The 24,319-nt window shown below is 41.5% G+C and overlaps 2 protein-coding genes across 3 annotated transcripts; both read left to right on the top strand.

The window, feature by feature from the left end:
- The first annotated feature begins 200 nt into the window (after nt 1–200).
- mylk2 (myosin light chain kinase 2) lies at nt 201–20,061 on the top strand. Of its 2 annotated transcripts, XM_049022174.1 has the most exons (13): nt 201–721; nt 1,289–1,358; nt 1,474–2,011; nt 3,577–3,749; nt 6,404–6,509; nt 7,336–7,429; nt 11,314–11,423; nt 11,515–11,656; nt 11,742–11,812; nt 12,217–12,345; nt 12,770–12,922; nt 13,139–13,271; nt 13,407–20,061. In XM_049022174.1, the coding sequence occupies exons 1-13, from the start codon at nt 350–352 to the stop codon at nt 13,485–13,487; spliced, it is 2,172 nt and encodes a 723-aa protein (XP_048878131.1). In that variant the 5' UTR covers nt 201–349; the 3' UTR covers nt 13,488–20,061. The 2 variants fall into 2 exon arrangements, with proteins under 2 accessions (XP_048878131.1, XP_048878130.1); XM_049022173.1 differs by having other exon boundaries at nt 13,139–20,061.
- On the top strand, nt 19,911–24,229 carry LOC125747228 (troponin C, skeletal muscle). The gene is made up of 6 exons (XM_049022176.1): nt 19,911–20,061; nt 22,118–22,172; nt 22,449–22,592; nt 22,820–22,934; nt 23,369–23,505; nt 23,822–24,229. Exons 1-6 carry the CDS (start codon nt 20,059–20,061, stop codon nt 23,851–23,853), a joined length of 486 nt encoding a protein of 161 aa, XP_048878133.1. The 5' UTR covers nt 19,911–20,058; the 3' UTR covers nt 23,854–24,229.
- Nucleotides 24,230–24,319: the final 90 nt, after the last annotated feature.

Below are 24,319 nucleotides of genomic sequence, written 5' to 3' on the forward strand. Positions count from 1 at the left end.
TTGGCCTTCCTCACATACCTCTGTTATCAAAGCCTGCTAACGACACCCCCTGCCCCAGTCCTTCCTGCTGGCCCCTATATTTGGAGCTGTGTGTACAGTTGATGGAGATAGCGCTGGCATCTGACAGGCTGTACCAACCCATCAGCCTTTTCCATAATGCTGAATGTCCCTGGGCCTCGGGGAGTCATGCTCGACACGTGTTCACTGTGGCCGAACTGCTCTCTTTGTCCTGCCATGGTAACCTGGGTATTGCGTATTTGTGAGTGAGGGAGGGGGGGTGGAGTTAAAAATCACTGCTGTCAGTTTAGGTATCGTGGCTGGTAGTCGGTATATCTCTGAGCGACATGCTATGGGGTCAGAGAGAAGACCTTCTAGTAGCAGTATGGAGATGACAGCGCTGGAGGAGAAGGTGGACACTCTGAGCCGGGCACTGGAGCAGCTGCTATCGCGTTCAGTGTGTGCGCAGTGCGGCGCCTGCCAGCGGCATGCCCAGCAACAGGAGGAGCAGGCTCGGCGCCTGGAGGCCCTGGAGAAGCTGGTGCTGGCCATGCACACTGTCTTACAGGGGCCCGTGTCAGCTGTGCCTGAGAAATGGAGGCTGCCACCTGGCCGCGAGGGGGCCAGCAAACCAGGTTTCCAACCTGCACCTGTGAAGGAGCTGCCAAATAGGACCTCATCCTCCCTGAAAGTGCCACTGGGATTACCCACTGCAGAAAGAAAGGTGCTTATTCTTCTTGATATATGTTTCAGCTAATATCGGATGGCATGGTGGTTAAACAGCAGTTACAGAATTAGACAAGGGACAAAAAGGTTGTAGGTTTATATTGAAGAGGATGTCCCACTGTTGTACTACAGTATATGGAGTATTTTTAACCTGCCATTTATTAAATGTGTGAAGTGTGAAACTGTACATTAGAGCATCTAAAAATATATAAAAGTTTGGTTGGTATAAAAAGAATATATCCAAACCATTCAAGATGTCTGCATGGTTTGTGTTGTTTGGTAACTAAATGCTGAAGAAACTTTGGTTAAATATCATTTGTAAAGTACAACAGCCATTGTACAAGAAAGTACAACAGCCACAGTAGTCCTCTGTTTTTGCTTTCTTCCACTGCTTACATCCCCTTACAGTTTGCTGACACTTGCCGGCTCCTCACTGCCCGATGCTAGTCCCTTAGTATTTAATTTTTCAGCCTCACTTTCATTTTGATGGTGTGTCATTACATTTTGATTTGTTGCCTTTGGTCTAATGGAAATTTCTTCTGTCATTTCTCTACCCATTCTACAGGAGGCGCTGTTTAATTTGGGAAACAGAAATCAGAGCGTAACACTACGGGATACACAGCCACCCAAAAGAGGTGGGAAATAAACGGTTATTTCTTGTGAAAGTGCGTTGCTGGAATCTAATTGTAGGAAATCTTTATTGAAGTTTCTTATTGAAATTTGATTTTGTTCTTTGATCTTGCATCATAGGTGCACCAACAGACCAGACAGATGAAGAGGGAAAGACGGATATCAAGGGTCAGAGGGTATACAAGACAAACCGACCCCCGGAGCGAGAGGAATTAAGACGCTCCCTACCAGAGCTTGCACCCTCAGTACAGTCACCCAGAGTCAATGTCCCCAAAGTGCAGGAAGGACCTGCGAGGACAGAGAGTGACAGGAGTGGGAGGAGGAGGAAATCCTTAACTCAGACAAAGCTGGGGCCTAGAGAGGGGAAGGAGGCTGGAGACAAACAGGGAGATAGAAACAAGACGGACAGTGCTAGTCAGGGGGAGCAGCGGCAAGCGGCGTGCGCTGCGGCTAAGGAGACATCTGGCGGTGTGCTGACAGAGCCCAAGGCCAGCAGGAAGGCCTCCTTGCCAAATGCGTCGCTGGTGACAATTCCTGAACCCGAGAAATCAAAAAAGCCAGACGAGCTCGCAGAGAAGTCACTATTGACAGTTCCCAAAGCGACAGACGAAGGCTCTACGCTCCGGCATGTCAGCAGCTGCCCAGTGTCGCTGCAAAGGTAAAGTGCGAAATTCCCTGTGTGAGTCTGGACAGTAGCAGGGGGGTCACCAGGAGAGACATATTGGACCTGAGGAACGGAATTGATATGTTAACTGTCAAAGGCTTTGCTGTATGTAACAATCCAAGTTACATAGGATAGGACAGAGGATGTCGTTAATGCATTGCCTGATTGGGGAATTCCACAACAGATCAGAAAGGTTGTCAGGGACCGTTAGAATATTTAGTGGTTAATGTGAATATTCTGTTATTATTTGGATTTTCAAATGTTATTTATTGATTTTACTGAGACTGTCATACATTACCTTGGCTCACCTTATCTCCGATCTCTGTGAGCACAGCTCTTTACTCACACATTTATAAAAATCAGGCCCCCAACTCTGTCAGTCTCATTTATAGTCACTTTGGCTTCATCCAGGTTTAATCCTTTGCTTGTGTAACAGTCTGGCATTTTTATGTATACCACTCTTAGTCACAGACATCCTCTCCTCCCAAAACTGTAAAAAGCACATGCTTAACATTCAGTGAGAGCAATACAAACTGGCATAATTCTAACCAGTCATCCATGACCTTTTTTATATAATAAAAGTTCAGCAATATCAAACAAGAAAATGTTTTAATACCAAAAACATTTATATTTTACTAATGATGGACTTAAATCTGCTACATTATTATTATTATTATTATTATTATTATTATTATTGTTATTATTATTGTTATATTACTATTATTATTATCTTATCTTGAAAAATCCAACATACTGTTATTTGTTTTCTTCTCCGCCCCAAATTTTCTATACGCTTCTCCTCCTACAGTCCAATCATCAAATTTTCCACACTTCTTCATTCCATAGCAGTGGGGTATGCTTGTGCTTTTCTATGCTGTCCCACCCCCCATCTTACTGGGACATCCCACTGAACACCCCATTTTTTCCCTTCACTTCTACTGGGACGATTTTCAAACTGCTAAAAGATTTGTTAATCTGTTAAAGATTTGAAGCTGCTCTCACCAAACTTCAATCTAACAGTCACGGGGTCACAATAAGGCTAATGTGATGGACGTCCTTGAACCCAGATCCTCTCCTCCAGCCAATCTATTCAAAGTCAATGGGAGCTAAAACTGTCAGTCAAGGTTTGGAAATGTGGGCGGAGCCTCCAATTAGATTTCACTGACTGACTACAATGGTACAATTTATACTGCTGCCATTTTCACACTTTAGATGGCTGTGACCCCAAACTTTGCACAGCTGGTCAATAGGTGTCTGTGGTTCAAGGTGCAAAAAAATTGGGCAGAGCCTGCAACAGCCAATCAGATTTCATTCATTGACTTTAATGGGAACATTAATCACTGTTTATATACTCCACTTTAAGTTCCCCAGAAATACGAAATGTTTTGAAGCCAACATAACGTTTATTCATAAACTTCCTTTTTTAGTTATTACTATTGTTGTTATTATCCACATCATTATAGCACTTTTCATGAACAAAAATGGTGTCATTGAACGTCTTTTATTTTTATTGTTTGTTATGCCACGGTTTAAATGTAAACATTATACTGACCTGACAGGCTGCAGAGTTCAGAAGCTTCTCCCAGCCAGCTGGCAAAGGCAGGCAATTCTGCTCCAGGATCAGTGCAGAGGAAACACTCAGCGGCCTCCAGCATACAGATTGAAATCAGCCCAGCACCCACAGCCCCTCCCAGACCAAAGGCACCACCACAGACCTGCTGCAAGGTGATAGGTACAGAGATCTGTGCATTCCGGCTGTAGAAAAATGTGTCTGAACAGCTGAGTCTCTCCGAGAGCTGCCTATGCTCTGATGTTACGCCTACGTGCAGCACCACGGCCAAAGGAAGGCTGCTCAGGTGTTCTGCTCACTTAATTTGTCCTGGCATTATCGCTTTACATTAGCAGCACCTTCGTAATGCCTTCATAATGCATTCATAGAACATTCAGTGCACCTACATAATGCATTCATAGAACAATTCATAAGCAGCATGTAAGTATACCTTAACATTCTAACACACCTTAACAGCATAAATATACATTGATAAATATTATATGATAATAGCAAACATTACAATTATATAATCATATAATGTTTGTTATTAATATTTATTAAGTAGTTAAGGCTTATCAGGATGTTAAGGTATGCTGCTTATGAATGTTCAATGAATACATGTTGATAAGGCAGTTAACGTAAAGTGTTACCATTTATTATTATTCACCTTATTTTGGAATTTGGAAGTAACTACATTACTTTTATTTGTGTGGTAATTCCATTTTTATAGTGAGCAGTTTATATTGCTACAGGCAACAATCTAAAGTGCAAACTTAGCAGAAACTAAGGTTAAATCACAACACAGATTATGTGCCCATTACAACGTGTGCATGCTAGCATGCTATTGTTTTTCAGTCTCGCCTTAGTTTTGATGGTATGTCATTACATTTTGATTTGTTGCGTTTGGTTTACTGGAAATTTCTTCTGTCATTACTCAACCCATTCTGACAACTGACATTCGACATCAAAATTAGGTTTATTTTGCCAAGTGTGTTTGCACATATGGGGAACTTATCTCCGGATGCCACAGGCTCTCGTACATACAGCAGATACATAAACGGTTTAGACCAAACTAGACAATGCAGGAGTACATGTCAGTATAAGGATTCTGTATTGTAAGCATAATTACAAAGTGATGATGTCATCACTTTAGCAGCAGGAAACATAAACCATGACCTATCAAAAATCAAAGGAAATGATAACTGACAGTTAAAAATACTTTATCAAACGATCAAACAAAACAGCACCATATTAATTCCACAATAGCTGCCTTTCACTAGCTCTCTAAGTTAAGGTACCTTAACTAGTCTGGGGTCGGTTCCTCTGTTTGTCTTCTGTGAACAAAATGAAAAGAAAAGCAAAGTGATGCTAGGGAGTTTCTTTAAGTTCACGGCTTTTAATCAAAGGTGTTTATCATTGTTTGGTGGTGGGTGCAGGTCATAAAATGCTGAACACCCACATTCACCTCGAGTAAGCAGTTTATGGTCACGACAGTCTTGCTCTAGGAGTCTTCTTCATTCAGCGCACGTAATAAAACTTTTTCCTAGAATCCATAACAGATGCACAAATCTCCTGTAAATTTCAGCCCAGTGTAGCATCTAACCTACAAATTTCGCGGGCAGATGAGAAGAGAAATAGCAGCCAGAAATGGGTAAATGGATGTTCTGCACAAATATTCTATGACCAAAGTCCCACTGAAAATAAGGTGGATAAGACTGTGGAGCAAATAAAACCACAATAATGACTGACTACTAAACATTCATTTTCCTCTTAAGGGAAATCAAGCAGCCAATGCAGCAACCTCAGGAACAAAGTCCAAAATGCATCGGTTGAGAATTTGATCATATAATCCTCGTAGGATGCAAAGCATCCTGCCCCTCCCAGACTGTTCTCCGGTGGGGGGGGGGGGGGGAGGGGCTCAGAAGGGCAGCACCTTGGCCTTGTCCCAGTGAAGCCTACGTCACCATATGGCCTCTCCATGGAAATGGGAGACGGGTCTTATGCTGATCCCGCTGGAATCCCGAGGAGGCATAGAGCCAGCATTGTACTGCTGGAAAACCTTGTGGATCAAAGCTTTCTGAGGGTGCTCGACACCTCAAATTAGAAAATCGCCCAAGCATGTGCAAATTATAATGTGATAAGTGAAAGTGCTCCCATCGTGGCACAGGTGCTGCTTCTCTAACACTGTGACGAGCAAAGACAAGGCAGAAGCTTCCTGGATTTACTTATGTTTCCACTGCAATCTGGAACCCAAACTAGAAGACTAACAAGGTCACCAAACCTGATTAAAACTACTTGTTGTTGATTAAAACTAGTCTCAGAGCATAGCATCCATATAGAATAAGATAATGCAAGTAAATAAATAAACATAAGTTAAATTGGATATGATATGATTAGATAGATATTAAAAGTATCTTAACTAATTTTTCTGTTAATATCGCGGCCTTAGATTTTCATTTCACAATTTATCAGATCTAGTATAGACAGTAAACATGAAACTTTTCATTTCGTACTCTGTCCTAGTGGGCTATCAAAAAATGAATAAATAAACGGACTTGTGTACCCAAGATTTGATTATTTTGTTCCACAAAAAGCTGTATCAAAGTATCTTGTCTGACAGTGCTCTCTGGCCTATCTCTCGCTCGGTTAGGACCAAAATCTTTACAGATTGATTTGAATTGTGACAGACATACATACTAAGAGGGATACATTATGGCACGGTTTCAGAGTAGGCTGCAGCTCGTTGTTCAGAACAGACAGACTCTATACCTGCCTCCTGGTGCTTTAAGCATAGACGGCGAGATGCTAATGCTGATGCCGTCTCCGTGTCCTAGATGACGACCCTCCGCTTCCTGCGCCTTTCCCTCATCGGATTGTATCGCTGAGGCCCAGCCAACCCGCCGAGTCCTTTACCATCGACACCCAATCTCTTCTGGGGGGGTAAGTTATGACCCCATGGAGTCGCAGAGGAATGCCATGCTGATCCCCTTGTGATAGTGACAGCTACAGTGCTGACACTAACCCTTATCAATTACTCCATCATTTAGCAGAACTACATTAGCAAGGATTCATTTAAAATCAACACTTTGGTAGTGATCCTATGAAGCACATCTTTGTCCATATTGATGCAATATACTGATTACTATAAAGCAACGTGTCCTAATTTGCTCCTTGGGGATCCGCAGACAGTCCATCTGGCAGGGAACTGGCAGGGAACAAAAATGCAGACCTTGTGTAGGTCCCAGAGGACTGGGTTGGGAATCACTACTATAGTGATGAGGTATTTCACATTCACCAGTTCACCAGTGCAGAATATCTAATAGTGACTATAATCTGTCAAGGCTAATTATATAATTACATGCTATAAATAAAAGTTTACATGCAATGCATTTTGCATGTTCATTATATCCTGACATAATAAGGACAAATGACAATACAGTCTCACAAGACTAGTATTCTATCAGTTCTCTTAACATTAGTATATTGTTACAAAAGATCTGCAAGGTTCAGACTAATACATAATAATTATAGCACAAAATAAAACAGTATCATCCAAATGAAACTTGATGCAGGCTGTTATTAGTTGCATTTTTAATTTATAGCGATATAAAATCAAACAAGATAAACTGCTTATGTTTAGCATAGAAGGAAGTGAATATTCTTAGGGAGAACAGAGTGACTTTCTAAGGTACAGCTGCCCACATGTGGCTGTACCATAGCATGGCAAAGCGCCCATTTGACAGTGCTGCTGTCATTTCTGCTTCAGCGGGCGCTTTGGCCGAGTGCACATGTGCAGTGAAAAAACATCTGGATTGAAGCTGGCGGCAAAGATCATATCAGCACGGAATGCTAAAGAGAAGGTGTGTGTCCTGTTCTTACATTCAGGTTCCTTTATTCATATTGTAGTGTCACAGTTTTGGGAAGAGGATATAACTTTATTGTAAGTACAGTCAACCCTTCAGCATTGTGACTTTCGCCATTGTGGTTTTGATAGGCCTGTATCGCGGGGTGCGCATAAAGAATTAAAGAGTATTGTTTTTTGCAAAAGTCACATATAACACACAAAGGCCAGCAGACGACACACAAAAAGTTTAGTAACTCATAAATGCATAAAATATGTGTGCAGTTCTGCATTATAATTGTAGGGACCTCTAAAATATGGGCAATAGTATTTCTATATATTTCTGTGTACTGTACAGTTTTTTTTTTTTAAATAATGCATTAACTCCATTTACCAGCATGTTTTGAGGTTCAATTGACGTCACTGTTGACCAAAGATAATTGTCAATGTCTAATGCCCGTGAAATTACGAGCGCGCAGAGGGGGCTTACGCCTTAAGAGAAATAACGATGAGAGTGAGAAGACAGGTTTTTTTTTGGTTGTGGTTGGCAGCACTGGTTTTGGTGAGGAAGGATGGAAGTTTTAAGCTCTGGAGTACTACATTTCACTGGGAACTTGGTGTCTAAGGGAGCAGCCACTCCATCACTAAGTGTGTGCACTAACCTAGGGCTTCTGGGTGTAGTAGAGACACATAGCGCAGTGTAGCTGGACTCCAGTGGATGGAAACTCTAGGTGGTTGTAGTCAGAGGAGCACTGAGTTCTTGACTTCTCCATCCTCAATATAACAGCCAAACTCAGACTCTGAATCAGAGGAGTTACACTGCCTAGGAACTACAGGAGGCACCTCTGTCTCAACAGCTGTACACCTCTCCTTGGCCCTCCTGTGCCTCACAGCCCTTGAGCACGGAGCTGGATTGGTATTAACCACAGGACCAAACCTAACCTCTTGTCACAGAGGCAAGATGTGGTTATGATGCATCACCTTGACTGGTCCATTACCATCAACAGGCTTCAAACGGTACACAGGAAGATTAGAAAACTGACTATCTACTATGTAAGGACAAGAGTCCCATCTATCAGACACTTTTTACTTCCACTTTAAGCTAAGGTTTTGAATCAACACTTGATCCCCAGGACTAAGACCGTGATACAGGATCTTCTGATCATAATGCACTTTATTGCTCTGGTTAAGCTTGTCAGCTGAGGCAAGAGCCAACTGAAAAGCAACCTGCAACTCTTGCTTCATTCTTTCCACTTGCTTTAGGTGTGATGAGGGCGATGAGTTATCTGCTGAAACACCAAAACAGACATCTACAGGGAGCCTAGCCTCCTGACCAAAAATAAGAAAATCGGACGAGTACCCAGTAGCCTCATTAGGGGTGCAATTATAAGCGCGAACTAAATGCGCTATACGTTTTACTGGCCGACTTTAATTGGAGGTCAGCAATGGGCAGAACATGTTTCGCGTGATAGAGCTCGGTGCCGTTCCCTCACTGGGCTTCTGGAAAGTTTCCCTGCTGCTTGACCCTTTTTTTTTTTTTTTTTTTTTTTTTTACCAACTTTTTATTCGCCAATCTCAGGTACTCAGAATGTGTGCACTCTCGTTTAGTGTGACCGTCTTCCCACACCTATAGCAGAAAATGCCAGGCCAAAGAGAGGATGCAGTAGACTTCAGCAAGCTCAAAGAAGCAGTCTTTGTGGAAACAACTGGGGCAGTGGTTTCTGTGGTCTGGCCTACATCACACTGTCAGACTGGTGCAGTGGCGGGAGTCACAGTAGCAGCAGTGAAGAGTCTTGTCACTAAAGACTCCTTGACCTCTTTCCTCAAACTGTCTACCTCAGATGTCACCAAAACCACAGGCAGATGGGGAACAGCAACAGCCGCAGTCACAGGAATGTGAGGAACGGTAGCCGTGGCAGCGGAAACCTTTGCAATCTCTCTTGCACCTACCCAATGATCTTCCTCTGTCACCTTCCACATTAGCTGCGAAAAATTAGGCGGACCTTGTAAAGTGTGCATCATACGCATGCGCAAAGCCACAAGGTTATGAGCAAGAGTACCCTTGAACAACTGCTCCAGCCGCACACGATTCAAGCCTGGAGCATCGATTCCTCCTCTTTCGTGGTACATTTTTAGTGGTGCAGCAGTGAAAAAGGTCCCCCCTTAAACAGTTTCCAGCTGCGCCACTTTCCGAACGTTGTGTAGGCTATTTAATCCGGTATTGTGGTATAAGAAAAATTCATATCATAACAATAATAAAAAATGGTTTTGAACCGGTATACCGCCCAACACTAAGAATCACCGTCCAGGTCAGGTGAATCGGATCGTAGAAACGCAGAGTGACGCAGCAGTCTAACTGTGGGACTGTCCATCCAGCAAGATGCTGCCAACCTCCAAATCTGCAGCCAGCTTGCCGTGTCCCGACGACATAGTAAATCCTCTGAAATGTCGACTGCTTTCCGAGACAGCGGGAACGTTAGCGGTGGAGCTAGGCTAGCGGTGATCAGGCAACTAACCTGGTGAACGATTCAGCAAGTCCTCACGCAAGCTACCTTAGTTAGTGATGTGGTTATCCATTACTTTTGAGTAATCGTTACTATCGAGTACTCTGCATTCCAGTATTCTTTACTTAATACTCGTTACCCAATACTCATTACTACTAGGGTTGGCTATGCATACAATAATGAATGCTGCTTCTTATATTGTACCATGGTCCGTAAGCCTACAATGCTTAGAAGTGTCGCATTAGTGTGGGTAATTTGAAACATGATGCTATTGCTGGTTGTAAGAACTGCAATCACGATTGCTTTCTCAAAATTGAGAGCCTATATAGAAAATACAGCCTACTGAATAAAGATTATAAGAAAGAAAAATCTGAATGTTGTCATTTCTGTTATGAATATTTATACAATAGGTCTATTCTAACAGTTACGTAATTATATAGGCTTATCATACAGTCAGTCAACCCAGAAGTCAATGTGCTGTCAAGCTGCTATTAGCTATTTATTATACAGTTTTGAACAAAGATCGTGGTTCTTGTTATGGAACATGATCATTTGTACTTTTTAAGCTGATAGCCAGCTACGTCTCTCTTTAATCAGCTGGCCACTCGGTCACTGGTCGTATGTATATCTTCTGTCGTCAGAATGGTGATGGGCGACTAATTACCCTGGCCAGTCAGTGCAGTGACCCAGCCCCCCCCCTCCATCAGACTCATATGTGGGCCATACAGCATATAGGCAATGAGCGCAGGCTTCAGATAATGGAAACCAGCTGCAACTGCATGCCAGCTTGAACTGCCATAAACAACAGTCTGCATGGCGAGTGCCAAATTTGTGGTTTGATCAGTCATTTCGTTACTGTCAGCACCGAATCCTTGAACGGCTGAATACTCGTAACGTTATACTCGTAACGATTCGTTACAGCTCCTCTCCTCAACCGTCAATATTTTTCTTCAGGCGTAAACCCCCTCCACACGATTTGGCGGGCATTAGACATTGCCAGTTATCATTGATCAACAGTGACGTCAATTGAACCCCCAAAGCATGCTGGTAAATGGAGTTAATACAGCATATGAAAAAAACATAGTACAGGAGAGCAAACAGGGCAGTGCAATTGTACAGTACACATAAATATATAGAAATACTAATGCCCATATTCTAGAAGTTCCTACATAATGTTAAAAGCACCGGTTTTTAAATAGCGTAATGCTACAGTATCTATTTTTACATTCTATCTGTTGTCTTCCTCTATATTTGAGGGAGATCATTTCATTCTCTCATAAATCTGTATGTCGTTTTCAGTCCTACGTATATCCCAGGTGTAGAGTGCATTATTGGTTTGTATTATGTAAAGTAAGCAACCTGATCATCTTTTAGACTGCTTTGTGTGTTGTGTGTCCAGGAGACGGCACTAAATGAGATACAGGTGATGAACCAGTTGAGCCACCCTAATGTCATCCAGTTGTACGATGCTTACGAAGCCAGGAACGAAGTGGTGTTGATTATGGAATAGTAAGTCATCATCTTCCTCACCTATGAGTACGAAGGCCAGGACCAAGAGTCATGAGTCTCCTGTAATCTCTCTTTTTGGCCTTGACTACAGTGTAGAGGGAGGGGAGCTCTTCGAGAGGATTGTGGATGAGAGCTCACCTCTGACTGAGCTTGACGCTATGATCTATGTGAAACAAATCTGTCAGGGCATTCAATACATGCACCAGATGTATGTCCTACACCTGGACCTTAAGGTGAGCTTTCATCATCACTTTACCTATCTTGTAGGACAGAATAATCAATGAAGAATCACTATTACTGGTTTCTGTTTCTTTAAAGCCTGAGAACATTCTCTGTTTGAGTTGCACTGGACACCAGGTGAAGATCATTGACTTCGGACTGGCTAGGAGGTATGGTTTCAATTTCCAAGGTTGTCATAAACCTCTTTGTATGGTTCACAGTGAGTGTATTTGTGGGAGGATGGGGGGAGTCTGTGTCATAGATACACATTCTGGAAAAGGCCCCTGCATCAACACATGTCTGTGTATTGTAATGACCATATAAGACCACTTTGAATGTTCCTTTCACACTTAGAAGTTACATCAGCATATAATTTTGAAACAACCATTTCAACCATATGAAGTATTTCTTAAATTTTAAATCAAATTTATACCCAACAGATCAAGACCAAACTGTGCAATGTTCCACATGGTATTTAGATGTTAACTTGTGACTGTCTTCATTCCTTACATTTTTCTGCTCATTCTCTCTTTACTTTCCTCTGCTACACTTTCCTTTTCTCCACTTTTATCAGGTACAAGCCTAGAGAAAAGCTGCGTGTCTCATTTGGAACGCCAGAGTTTCTGGCTCCAGAAATCGTTAACTTTGACTTTGTCTCTTTCCCCACTGACATGTGGACGGTCGGGGTGGTCACCTACATGCTGTGAGTCAATGTCACATCGGCTATACAACTTTACAGTTGGTTTTAATGAATTGAATTGCATTTCTGATCAGGGCTTACAATGACGGTGAATTATGACTGGCATTTTGATCAAAATGCAGTTTTTAAAGTGGCTTAAATAATTGATATATATATATATATATATATATATATATATATATATATATATATATATATATGTCAATAAATATATGATTTTTTTGTTTTTAATACAATGCACAGTAATTTTGGATTCCTGCTCAGTAGGTAACACTGTTGCCAGGCACCTCCAGCACTGTGGGTTCGATTGTAGTCACAGCTCTATATGTGTGGACCAAGTGACTTTTGTAAGGGTTTTTCAATTTTCACAGAAAGGTGAAAAATTGATTTGCCACGTGGTCCTGTTCCCTTTCTTACCTTCCTGCAGGCTGAGTGGTCTGTCCCCATTCTTGGGTGACGATGACAGCCAGACCCTCAACAATGTCTTGACGATAAATTGGTACTTTGATGAGGAGGCCTTTGAGCATGTTTCAGCTGAAGCCAAAGATTTTGTTTCCAACCTGCTCATCCGAGAAAGGAGGTTTGTAAGATAACCAGGAATTATGTCAAGCATGTTAGGTTGTAAGGGTCGGAAGTAGGAAAACTTTGATCTTGGACTGGTACAGAGGCTAATTCAGCATCCACCCATCTTCCATACTTACTTCAGTTCAGGGTCACTGTGACTGGGAACTGACTAGATTTTGCTAAATCAGATTTATTAAAGCAGCTAGTTGCACGTTACAAATTTGTGTTGCAGTGGACGTCTAAGTGCAACACAGTGTCTGAAGCACCCTTGGCTCAGCAACATTACCGAAAAAGCCAAACACAACAATATTGTCCTCAAATCGCAGGTCCAACTTAAGAAGTACATCACCAGGAGGCTCTGGAAGGTGGGCATTTTACTTACTCAGAGGAAATCAAATTCTTTTACTTTCACAATAAATACTCTATTGAATTTTAACTGTTACTTTGCCCATTGCTGGTTATTAGACTTACACAGTGTGTATTTCTTTTTGGCCTGGCAGAAGAACTACATAGCGATAGCGGCTGCTAACAGGTTCAAGAAGATCAGCAGCTCAGGTTCTCTTACCACTCTGGGGATCTGACAGACATAACTTACACAGGAACGGCGTGATGAAAATCATTAAAAAGTTCTTTGGTTACGTTTAAATACTATATCATGTTTCTTGTTATTAACATGTTTTCAACTTTTCTTGAATTAAATGCTTGGCAACTTCCTTCTGTTCAGTTGAGTTTTCTCGCCACTAGAGGCCACCACTGCAGTGCTCATTATTAGCCTTTATAGATATCTAGAGTTTATGTTACTTGGCGGGAAACCACTTGTGCGGAAATTGCATTTTTTAAATGTTGATCTTGTCAGAATTTTGTGAAGTAAGAGACAAAGTATGTTTACATAAATAATAAGATTACTGATAGGACTACGGACAGTATTTAAAATCTAAAAGCATACACTTTCCTGTTCAGTATCTTGTCACTGATTTTGCCATCAACACTGCATGTATTTCAGTGGAGACTATGAACTAAAATCTGTTTATGGTTTTTTATTATAGATTGATTCATTTAATTTGGTGTTGTGTTAAAAGTAATAGATTTGGTTATGTGGGTTATCCATCTACTTAGGTGCCTAAATCGAAGTGTGTTGCAGCACCATGAGCAAAGAACTAGATTTTTTTTTCCTGAAAAATTATCAGTAAGAGATCAAATGACCTTCAGTGTTACATGTTTACCAGGAAAACCAAGCCAAGCCACAACTGACTGTGGAACTCGTAACATTTTTCAAGTGCCTTTCATTTTTCTGCATTTCTATGTATCGTGCTTTAGATCTGTAACCTTTCATTGAAATTGAATTACCTTAGTAGTGAGTCCAGACAACCTGTTGACCACAAGTGTAGATATATAGTTAACCCACTCATGTTGGGTTAATTTTGTCCATTGATATGTTCATATTTTTAAAGCAAAATTCATATTTCTTAATATGTATGATCACGTACTGAGTTACTCCACTTTTTTCTGTTTTTAATGCTCGGTTTTCCACAAATTTCAAGATGGGGCGGCAGAGACCAGATATGTCACCCTGGTCGTTCCTTCCAAACTTTTCTCTAAACCGAATCCTTGGTGCTGTGAGAAGGTGAAGAACAGTCCTGATAAGGGCACCGCGATCTTTGACTCAGTGTGTCTGCTGGCTTTTGGCCAAGTAAAGCTCTGAATTGGTCACAATGAGTTACAATGACCAGTGATACTGATCATCCGGGGGTGGAGATGTTCCTTATAGATTCTGAGTAAAACTATATTAATTGGTGCACTAACAACAATGATCTGAACATATGTCAGCAAACATGTAGGAGAGAGCTTCATATTGCAGGGGACACAACTTAATAATTTATAATTCCAAATTAAATATTGCGGGGTACATGCCCACCTGTTTCCATGATCCTGTACATGAGTATTACCAGTGTTTTTCTTTCTGACTTATTGGTTAAATGAAAGCTGTGGAATTTAATTTAATTTGTTTCTCTTGCCCTGGACAACATATCTAAAAAATGAATAAAATGAAATATAAGTGGCATCCAGAACGGATCCAGGTTGTTTCTGTCCTGCAGTATTATTACAGTAAAATCCCGTTATAACGGACTTCAAGGGACCTGGCAAAACAGTCTGTTAAATACAAAGTCCATTACAGCCAGAGTTGCTGTATGCCCAGAATACAACTACAGGACACCATTTACTCATGCCACAGTCCAGCAGACACATTTATGGTATAGATTATTATATTATACATGTAGTAATCCAACTTTACCTGGCCTGATGCATGACTATTAATAATTCCGATTACGTATCTGCGCTGGATATCACCGGCAGGTCACGCGCCTTGTAAGCGGAGCCTGCATGTCCGTTATAGCCGAACAAAACTACAGCTAAAAGCGGCCCTGGGGACCAAATTGTTTGCCCATTATAAGCGAAATCCCATTATATGCGAGTCCGCTATATATGATGCTTTTTCTGCATGTTCTTAAAGGTGCGCGGCCTGGACCAGCGGACCTCATCCATTATAGACGATATTATATTATAAGCGAGTCCACTATAACAGGATTTTACTGTAGTACAAGTTGACAACTTCACAAGAGAAGCTGAGTGAGCTTTATAGATCATATAATGACATGATGAGATATACAAACATATGGATGATGGGATCTGAGACAAGGTCGAAAACACAGGACAGAACAAGACAATGGGGCCTAACACTTAAGACTACATATATATAGTATCTGAGTGTATAATCTGTGGCAATAATTAATGCAGCAGCAAAGAACAGTAAAAATAAATACAATAGTGTCAGTGAATAAATAGTGAAATAAAGTAGCCAGTGAGATGAGGTTATTTCTAGGCACAAGAATTGCATCATTACTTACTATTACAAACACCCGTATATTGGTGTTGAACAGTCATATGTTTGCCAATTAATGTTGCATTAAGTACATTCATTTTGAATACTCTTGTAGGTTGTATTTATGGCAATGTCCTCAGTGAGACTTGAACCTGGAAATATGCACAATCACTTTCTCTTTCAGTTCATTCAGTTCAAACTTAAGCTTGTGCTGATGTTGGTTTTGCTTCGTAGAATGATCATGTTTAGTGTATTATTTACTGCAGTAGGCCTTCAGTGACAGGTCTTTTGAAGAAATTAATGTTACCTTTTATTAGTATTCAGCATGATCAGGGACTAAATTTATTCATAATTTGTGTGTGATTGATGCACCTGTTTTCCAGTGGACTGATAACATCTTATTCAGTGAGCAGTAGCAAGACTATAAACCATTTGTGTTGCATTGTCTTTGTGGAGTGTCAGTTAAGGAAAACCACATCATTCCTAAAGATGGTGAGAAATCTTCAGACCAGTTTCACATTTCCGCTTGGGGACAGTAATTTAGGTGTTTCTTTTATTACTGTTTTTTTCTTCCTTTTTTTGGAGAGGTGGTTGGTTGCTATTCCGGCATTTTTCTCTGTAATGCTCTCTATCCATTACAATATTTGAAATATTTAATGTCGAATCAATCATATTAAGTCAAACTGAAAATATTATTTTGTTTTTTTTTGTTTATGGTGTAACTATGCTCATACATAGATCCCTCCGCTTATAAATTCTTTTATGAAATGCCTTGGAAGCTGGTGGGGTCAAGTTTTCACTCCTCCTCAGCTCTCTCTCTCTCTCTCTCTCCTTCCAATACCACTCTTCATAAATTGTTTATTGGTACAAACATAACAAGACAAAAGCATCAAATTAATGCTTTTTCCTGTCTTTTTCTTTGAATCTAATCATAACACCTGTGGGACAGACTGTGTTTCCGCTGTTCAGTGTGGGGCGACTTGTTAGGTCTGATGCCGTCTATAAATACCCCTCTGACTGCACCCCAAGAACATCCAATTGGCTTCTGATGGGTAGAAGATCTGGGTCATGCCTTGACGTTGGCAGGGCTGTCCCCCTCCTTTCTCCTTATTTAGTTTGAAATGTCTTGGTTTAGCTTCCAGGGCTCATCTGCTTTTCTTGGGAATGTCTATGAATAGAGCATGCAGAAGATATGGCTCTCTGTGGGGGGGGAGCAGACCAGAGGAGGGGCTGAGCACCATCTGGAGCTGTCACTCAAGCTGAATGGGGTTAGGTGCCAGGATGCCAGAGGGAATGGCTCATTCACTTTCCAGTGCTCTGGGGAGAGCACGCAAGCTTAATGCCTCTTACAGGGAGTATGGAAGTATTCATACTAGAATACAGAGAAGTACAGCGGCTAAGAAATTATAAAATACAAAGTTATACCCATGAGTAGATAGAAATGACACCAGATGGAAGACTAACCCTACAAACACAACAATGAAACATGCAAAACAGAGGCAGTATTATCAGTTTATGGCACAATAGATGGGATAGCCTAACACATGCATTCATACAGCAAATACAAGTGGCTGATGATCGGAGATGTGTAGATTAACTGGCAATTCGCCGACGAGGTGTAACTGAAGGCGTTCAGAAACTGATGGGAATGCTGGGAATGCATACGGCCTTTGGTCTTCCATTCATTTCACAGGGTGACATTGCAAACTGGGAATATTTGACCAGTTTCCCTGTGAGTAATGCACTGATGATAATCATAAACATTTATGTCATATGCAGATAAAGGTGTTGCTAGGATCCACCCCTCTGCTTGTGGTGTTGGAACACACCATCAACACGATTTGTAGAAGTAATGGCGCACAAATAATGGATTATACATATTATGTTTCATTCGAATTTGGCCATGCTAGCTTACATATATGTGCATCACTGTGGAAGAGAAGATCAATCATGTATTTTACCTTCAAAAATAAAAAAAATCCAACAAAAGCTATACTCATTATTTGAAAAAACAATGTAACCCCAACAATTTTTCCCTCTCCAGGTAACAAGATTAAAGAGTGTCAGTCAGGTCTGTATGGATATGTACTCAAAATTAATTTAATTAAATTTTTTTTATGAAAAAGGCCCCACCAAAAAGAATATGAATGTTCAATTGTACCAGGAGCCTTTGCTAAGAACATTAGTATTAAAAATAATGATTGAAAAGGAAGATATTTTAGATTAGTGTTTAAATCCGTAATAGTTTGAAGGAAAATATAATTCAATAATTACGACTGTGCTATGCAGATTTGTGCTGATATCAGAAAAGCGATACATGCTGGCTTGTCAAGTGACCAGGGTGCTGTCAGGGGCTGACTGAGCTCATGCCTGAAATGCCATTAAAGTCCATCTTTATTGTGACACAAACAAAGAAGCAGAAAGCAATAATGGCTGCTCTCTAAGTGAATTCGGTGTGGAAGAACTGAAAGCATTCCGCATTGGTGCCCAAACTCCATAAAGCTTAGTTCAAGGTCGGTCAATCACCAGGGTTGACCTGTTGCTTAAAGAGTGAAATTACCATTTAGCTGGTAATTTGGAAAGCAACTGCATGCTTAAAACAAAGATTGTTGACACTTGAAGGATTCTGCTTGACCTGATGTACTGCTACACTTTGAAATCCAGTTTGATAAATCTCGAGATATTGGATTGCCTCTACATCACAGAATTTCTGTGATACATTCTAAGCAGTTCAGGTCCTTCCCAAAGTGAGCCACGCGCTATTTGTTAAAACCAAGACACCACAACTGGTTTCTCTGGGTATTGCTCTTTCTACTAGCTAGTCTTTATTCAGACCTGCATTGTCAGACGTTTGTTTTAGTATGTATGGAGGGCTACAGAAAATAGTTGCTGTGCTTCCTCTCTGAACACATATGGTCCCGGTATACATCAACATGCCTTATCATTTCTACTAATGAAAGGATAGATGTTTTGCAAACTAAACCCAAGTATATGAAATTACTATGTGTAGCCTGATCAGTGGGAAAGGAGATGTTTGTTGGGGGGAAGATATTTATTGCTGATGCCTACAAACATTTTTTTGGGGGCCCAGGAACCATGATTTGTGAATAATGAGGCATAGAGTCACAGCCAATGGCTTCTTATTTGCTGAGCTGAAATGTTTTTCACTTGTTATGAAATCATCAGAATATGCTTACTCCTGTTTTGTGTCTCTTACAGTATAATGACACGATTTCCCATCACTTCTGTCATTATGCAGTTGTTTCGGGCCATGCTCAGGAAACAAGCGTGTAGCCTGCAACAGGGACCAGTAGGCAAATCCAGCTGGCTCAGGATCGTTTGTATGAGTGCTTTATTCGCTGAAGTGGTCCTCCATCTTCAGCAATGTTCTTGTTTACCAAAAAAAAAAAGGCATAGCGTATAATTCCGCACCTTTGCTAACATACAGAAGTCATGTGTAGCTCGAATCCTTTTAGTCTACCGCACTGGCTCATTTTGTACCAGAGTGTTCAGCTTCTCTGCCTGCACTGCATCCCCTCCCAGCCTCTGCTGTGCCCCATGTGCCTCTGCTGGTCCTCCAGCTGCTCTGGTCATCTGAGGCCAGTGAGTAAGTTGAGCTTTTCAAAAAGACGAACTTCTTTACTGCACCCGCCGAGTCTCCCTTTTCCCTCTTCTGTGTGTTGGATTTTCAGTTTTCATCTTGATAGCATTTACTCTGATTTGCTCCTTATAAAAAGTGGAACGTTCCGGAGTTTGACTTTATTGCTTTGTGTGTCTCTGCCTCCCAGTGATGCACCATCCTGAAGTCCACACAAACACAAACACATACATTCCTTCTCAGGTCTGATTCACTTCTGCCAAAACCTTGGGGCTCTGAAGCAGTCTCTGCAACTGCTCTGTACTTCTTAGCTGAACCTATTCCAAAATAACATATGAATACTTTTTTTTAAACAAATGTCATTGAGCCTCCCCGTTGCGTCCTTTAGCTAAATATGGGGAACTAGTGGGTGGACAAGAATGACCCCCTGACTTGGGATGGGAGTGAGAGGAGGAGAGAGGTAGATTGTGATTGGCTGAGAAAAAGTTGTGCCTGGGCACTTCATGACCAATCCTAGGAGTCTTCTGTGAATGTGCAGTACATATTTAAGTGGGGGTTGTGCACCAGCATCAGGTGGATCAGGCCAGGAAGTACGCAGGGTGCCTCTAGGTGTCCTTCCCTGTGATTGCTACAGCCACTCTCTCTGATCTAAAGACCTTTATTACAAGCCAACATGGTAAGGAACTTTGTGGAGGAACCAAAGCGAATAAAAGAAACAGAAACCGCCTGAAAGCTATACAGTCTGTTTTACTTTTGGTTTTGTGACTTGTGTAGAAGTTTTGGGCAAAGCGATTTTCCATGGAAGATGATTTAGATGCTCCGTTGGGTCGGGGCATGATGTGGATTTGTGGAAAGTCATGGAGACAACGACTAAACGAACACATGGCAACCACGTAGTCGTATCTGTCTGTCTGTACATACTCGATCATGTCCGTCAGTGCATCTGTCTGTGAGTCTTTGCGGTTAGTCACCAGTGTATCTGATCATGTATTTGTGTGCATGCTCCTCTGTCTCCACCAGTTTCAATAACACCCTTTCCTCAGGTCTTCTCTATAACCCCTCCAGCCACAGAATATATGCATCTTTCTCTTCATTGTTAGCATTTCTTCATCCTCCTGCTGAAGGCGTATTATTTGAGTTGTACATTCACTCCCTTTCTGCAGTGACTCGAAGCACCAGGCAGCTTTTAACTTTAGTGTAATGGTCTAAAGGGTGTGTCTGAAAAGCTTTATTTCACTGTTTCAATAGGTGTTTTGTGATCAGCTAAAAGCTTATCTATTAAAGGCGTTTTTAGAGTCATTGTGTTAGGTAGTGTTTTTGCATTTAAGTGCAAGGGCATGTAATGGAAGTGTTCTTAATGGTTTCCCTTCTGTCTACTGGTATGTTGAGAGGTTCCAGGTAATTTTTTTGGACAAAGAAATTGGCTGGTATTGTAAGAAACACTGCTTGGTCTGGCTAATGATAAGGTTAACAAAAGCGGGAAAGGAGTAATAGTGCAATACTCAATAATGCAATGCTCAGTAATGCAATACTCAAATAGGCAGTAGTCAATTAGCTGAGAATGACTTTGATTGAGTATGTGGGTTTGGGGGTGTAATGCCATGAAGGAGTGATTGTAAATTATATGAGGGACTGTGAGTGGCTTGGACAGGAAATGGTGTGTGTGTAACAGTCTGCTGCAGTCCAGGGAACTTGTGGTGTGAATATGCATCTCCACCAAATGTTTAATTATATTTTGCTGTAACTGGTGCGATTATCTATGAAAGAAATGAAGTGTCAGAATTGCTGTACTGCCGAAGCGTTACGCTGTTTTTATCCATGGGTGTGCAGGGGGATGGGGAATGCGAGAGTGCGTGCATGGATGATTGATTGGAAAACTGGTGTTCAAGCGAGTGCAGGCAGCAGAACTGATCACAAGACCAGGTATTAGAGGGTAGAGCCGGATACCGTTACAAATTGGAGCTGACGAGGGGGAGATTGCAGAGAGACTGACACACTGTGCCAGAATGCCAGCATCGCCTCCTTGCTTCTCTTGGTGTCAGCAGGCGTATGAGGTTTCGCTTGTTTAATTTAGCAGATCCTATCTGACGATGTTGCTCCTTTGGCCCCATCGTTTTGGTCCCTGGCATTTTTTTTCTCTGAAGCCAGAGCCACCAGGTGCCATGCAATGGATTTTGAATTGGGATCTTTGGATTATGGGACGATAAATATGTTTTCTAAAATGTGTATCAAATACGCCTGCAAACCTACAGAGTGCATGAACAAATATACAACTTCTTCTGGTTTTTAGCTTCTGTTTATTAGTGGTCTGGTTTATTTTATTATAGATACTGTGTATTACTTTCATGTGGATTCAGTTTGCCCCAAAATCATCTCTGTTCCATCGGGAATGGAGCCTCATACTTTGATGCCTTTACCAGCAGAAGCAGTGTATGAAATACCTTGTGGTACAGCTGCATTGCAGCAGTTATGTTTTTGGTAACAATAGAACAAAAGGTCAATCATGTGACGTTTTTACAAATTCCAAAAAATCTGGACTCAAAACAGGCAACAAAGAGCTTAACAGTAACATGGTGGCTCAGATGCAGATGGAGTTGATTCACCACCGATGTTCTCCCTTTAGAATTACACCTCAGTGTGACTTTGTCAAATACGCCATTAGAAATGCCCTCCTTTCTCTTTTAACCTTTTGTATTTTCCTCATGTCTTTCTCTTTCTCTTTCTTCTACAAGCCAACTGACGCCCAAGAAGACGCCCGCTCTTTCCTGAGCGAGGAGATGATTAGAGGTGATATGGGATGGGAGGCACTATGGCCGTTCTCTGACGTGTGCTTTACAATAGTACTGTTTCCTGAAAGTTGTTAATTCCCCTTTACCCACGGAGGAAAAGAAATTGCACACATTTAGTTATAATTAATTAGTTCTGATTTAACAGTAAATAAGGCTTAAAGAGAAAGTTTGAAAAAAATATTATTTATTTTCTCAGTATCTATTGAAATCAAGCTAAGATATTATATGGAAATATTGAAACTGTTTGACTCATTGTGGTACTGAACTATTCCAGAATTCAAGGCTGCCTTTGACATGTTTGACACCGACGGTGGTGGTGACATCAGCACCAAGGAGTTGGGCACTGTCATGAGGATGCTGGGTCAGAACCCCACCAGAGAGGAGTTGGATGCCATCATTGAGGAGGTCGATGAAGACGGTACGCTTGTTGACCAAAGGTCACAGGTCACACATGTTGTCTTGCAGTAGTCCAGAAATAAATGAGTCTCAACTTTCACTGGTGTTCATGTCAAATGAAGTGCTGTTTAGGAGCAAAAGTGAGGGAGGCAAATTGTCAGTGATTCCTCCAAGACTTATTCTGCGTGGTCTGTGCTTCCATGAGTCTTTGCTTTGGCCTCTGTAAGTCTACCTTTGCTCTACCCAAAGGCAGCGGCACCATTGACTTTGAGGAGTTCTTGGTCATGATGGTGCAGCAGTTGAAGGAGGACCAAGCTGGCAAGAGCGAGGAGGAGTTGTCAGAGTTCTTCCGTGTTTTTGACAAGTACGTTTCTTCTTGTTCTACTGATGTTCAATGTGCCCCCCCCACCTCCAGAAACATCTCTGTCCCTCCGGGTTTACTAAAAAAATCTCACCTACACTACCCTTGTGTCCAGTTGAAAATAGGGCGCACCAACTATACAAACGGTCCTTGGGACCCTCTTGGAATAGTTTTATTATTATTTTCTTTATTATTAGTGAATATAATCTAGATCTTTTTTATTGCAAAGTCTAAGTTGAATTCCCCTGCCCTTACAGGGTCCATTGGAAGGAATTAAACAACAAGGTTTAAAGCACCTGGCATCTACAATACAAACACAAACACTCACAGATTTTAAACTCACACCGAAGCACTTTCATTCGCACTGCTTGGGAACACATTTATAAATGATAGTAAAGTACAGAAAATCATACAGCCTCTCTGTTCTGATCTCCCAGGAACGCAGACGGCTTCATCGACAGAGAGGAGTTTGGTGAGATCCTGCACACTGCTGGGGAGCCCATTACAGAGGAGGAGATTGATGAACTCATGGCTGATGGTGACAAAAACAATGATGGCAAGATCGACTTTGATGGTGCGTCACTTGGATTCACTCATAGAGAACATGGCCATGTTAACACACCGCAGCTTTCTCAATGTCATAGAATAAATCACAAAAGTCATACATGTACATCATGAAATTTTATATGTTCCATCATCATCATCATCCTCAACATCATCATTATCATCACCGTGTCCTGTATTGTGTAACCTTGGTGAAACGTTAAGGGACCTATATTGATGGTTTTTAACTACAGCCCGGGACACGTTGCCTTTATTATTGTGTTGAGGCTATCTGTCTCCATTGATAAAGCAGAGATCAAGCATTCCCTTTTGCCTTTTATTTGCAGAATGGCTGAAAATGATGGAGAACGTTCAGTAGAAAAAAAGAGAACATTCCTGAACAAACCCCTCAGCTTGGCAAGGAGTTTTTCTTTGAACTGACAACAGCTCCTATGTAAAGGGCTACTGTACCCCGGAACTGGTAAAACAAAAAAAACAGAAGAGACCTGAGGTCTAAGAATCTGTAAGAAAAAGGCTTGATCAGCCCTCCGTAGTTAAGGCCATACCTCATGCTGGCATTCTGGAACTTTCTGAGAGCGGGTATTAATATCCTGGCCAACTTCTGCAAGGAACGCAAGTCCCCCTCCCTCTCTTAGCCTCCATTTGTTTTCTTCCCACCTGCTACTGTGTCTAATATGCTGCCGCATTTACATTGTGGTTATAAAATAAACCCGTTTCCATCTTTGAGTCACAAACCTTAGGCTCCTGGTCATATTGTGATTGTAAAGGTGATGGGGTGGGGGGGGCTTGGGGCGGTACGTGATACACATCTACTGGTGGTAGTA

This window comes from Brienomyrus brachyistius, chromosome 8 (genome assembly GCF_023856365.1).
Source record: "Brienomyrus brachyistius isolate T26 chromosome 8, BBRACH_0.4, whole genome shotgun sequence".
NCBI lineage: Eukaryota > Metazoa > Chordata > Actinopteri > Osteoglossiformes > Mormyridae > Brienomyrus > Brienomyrus brachyistius.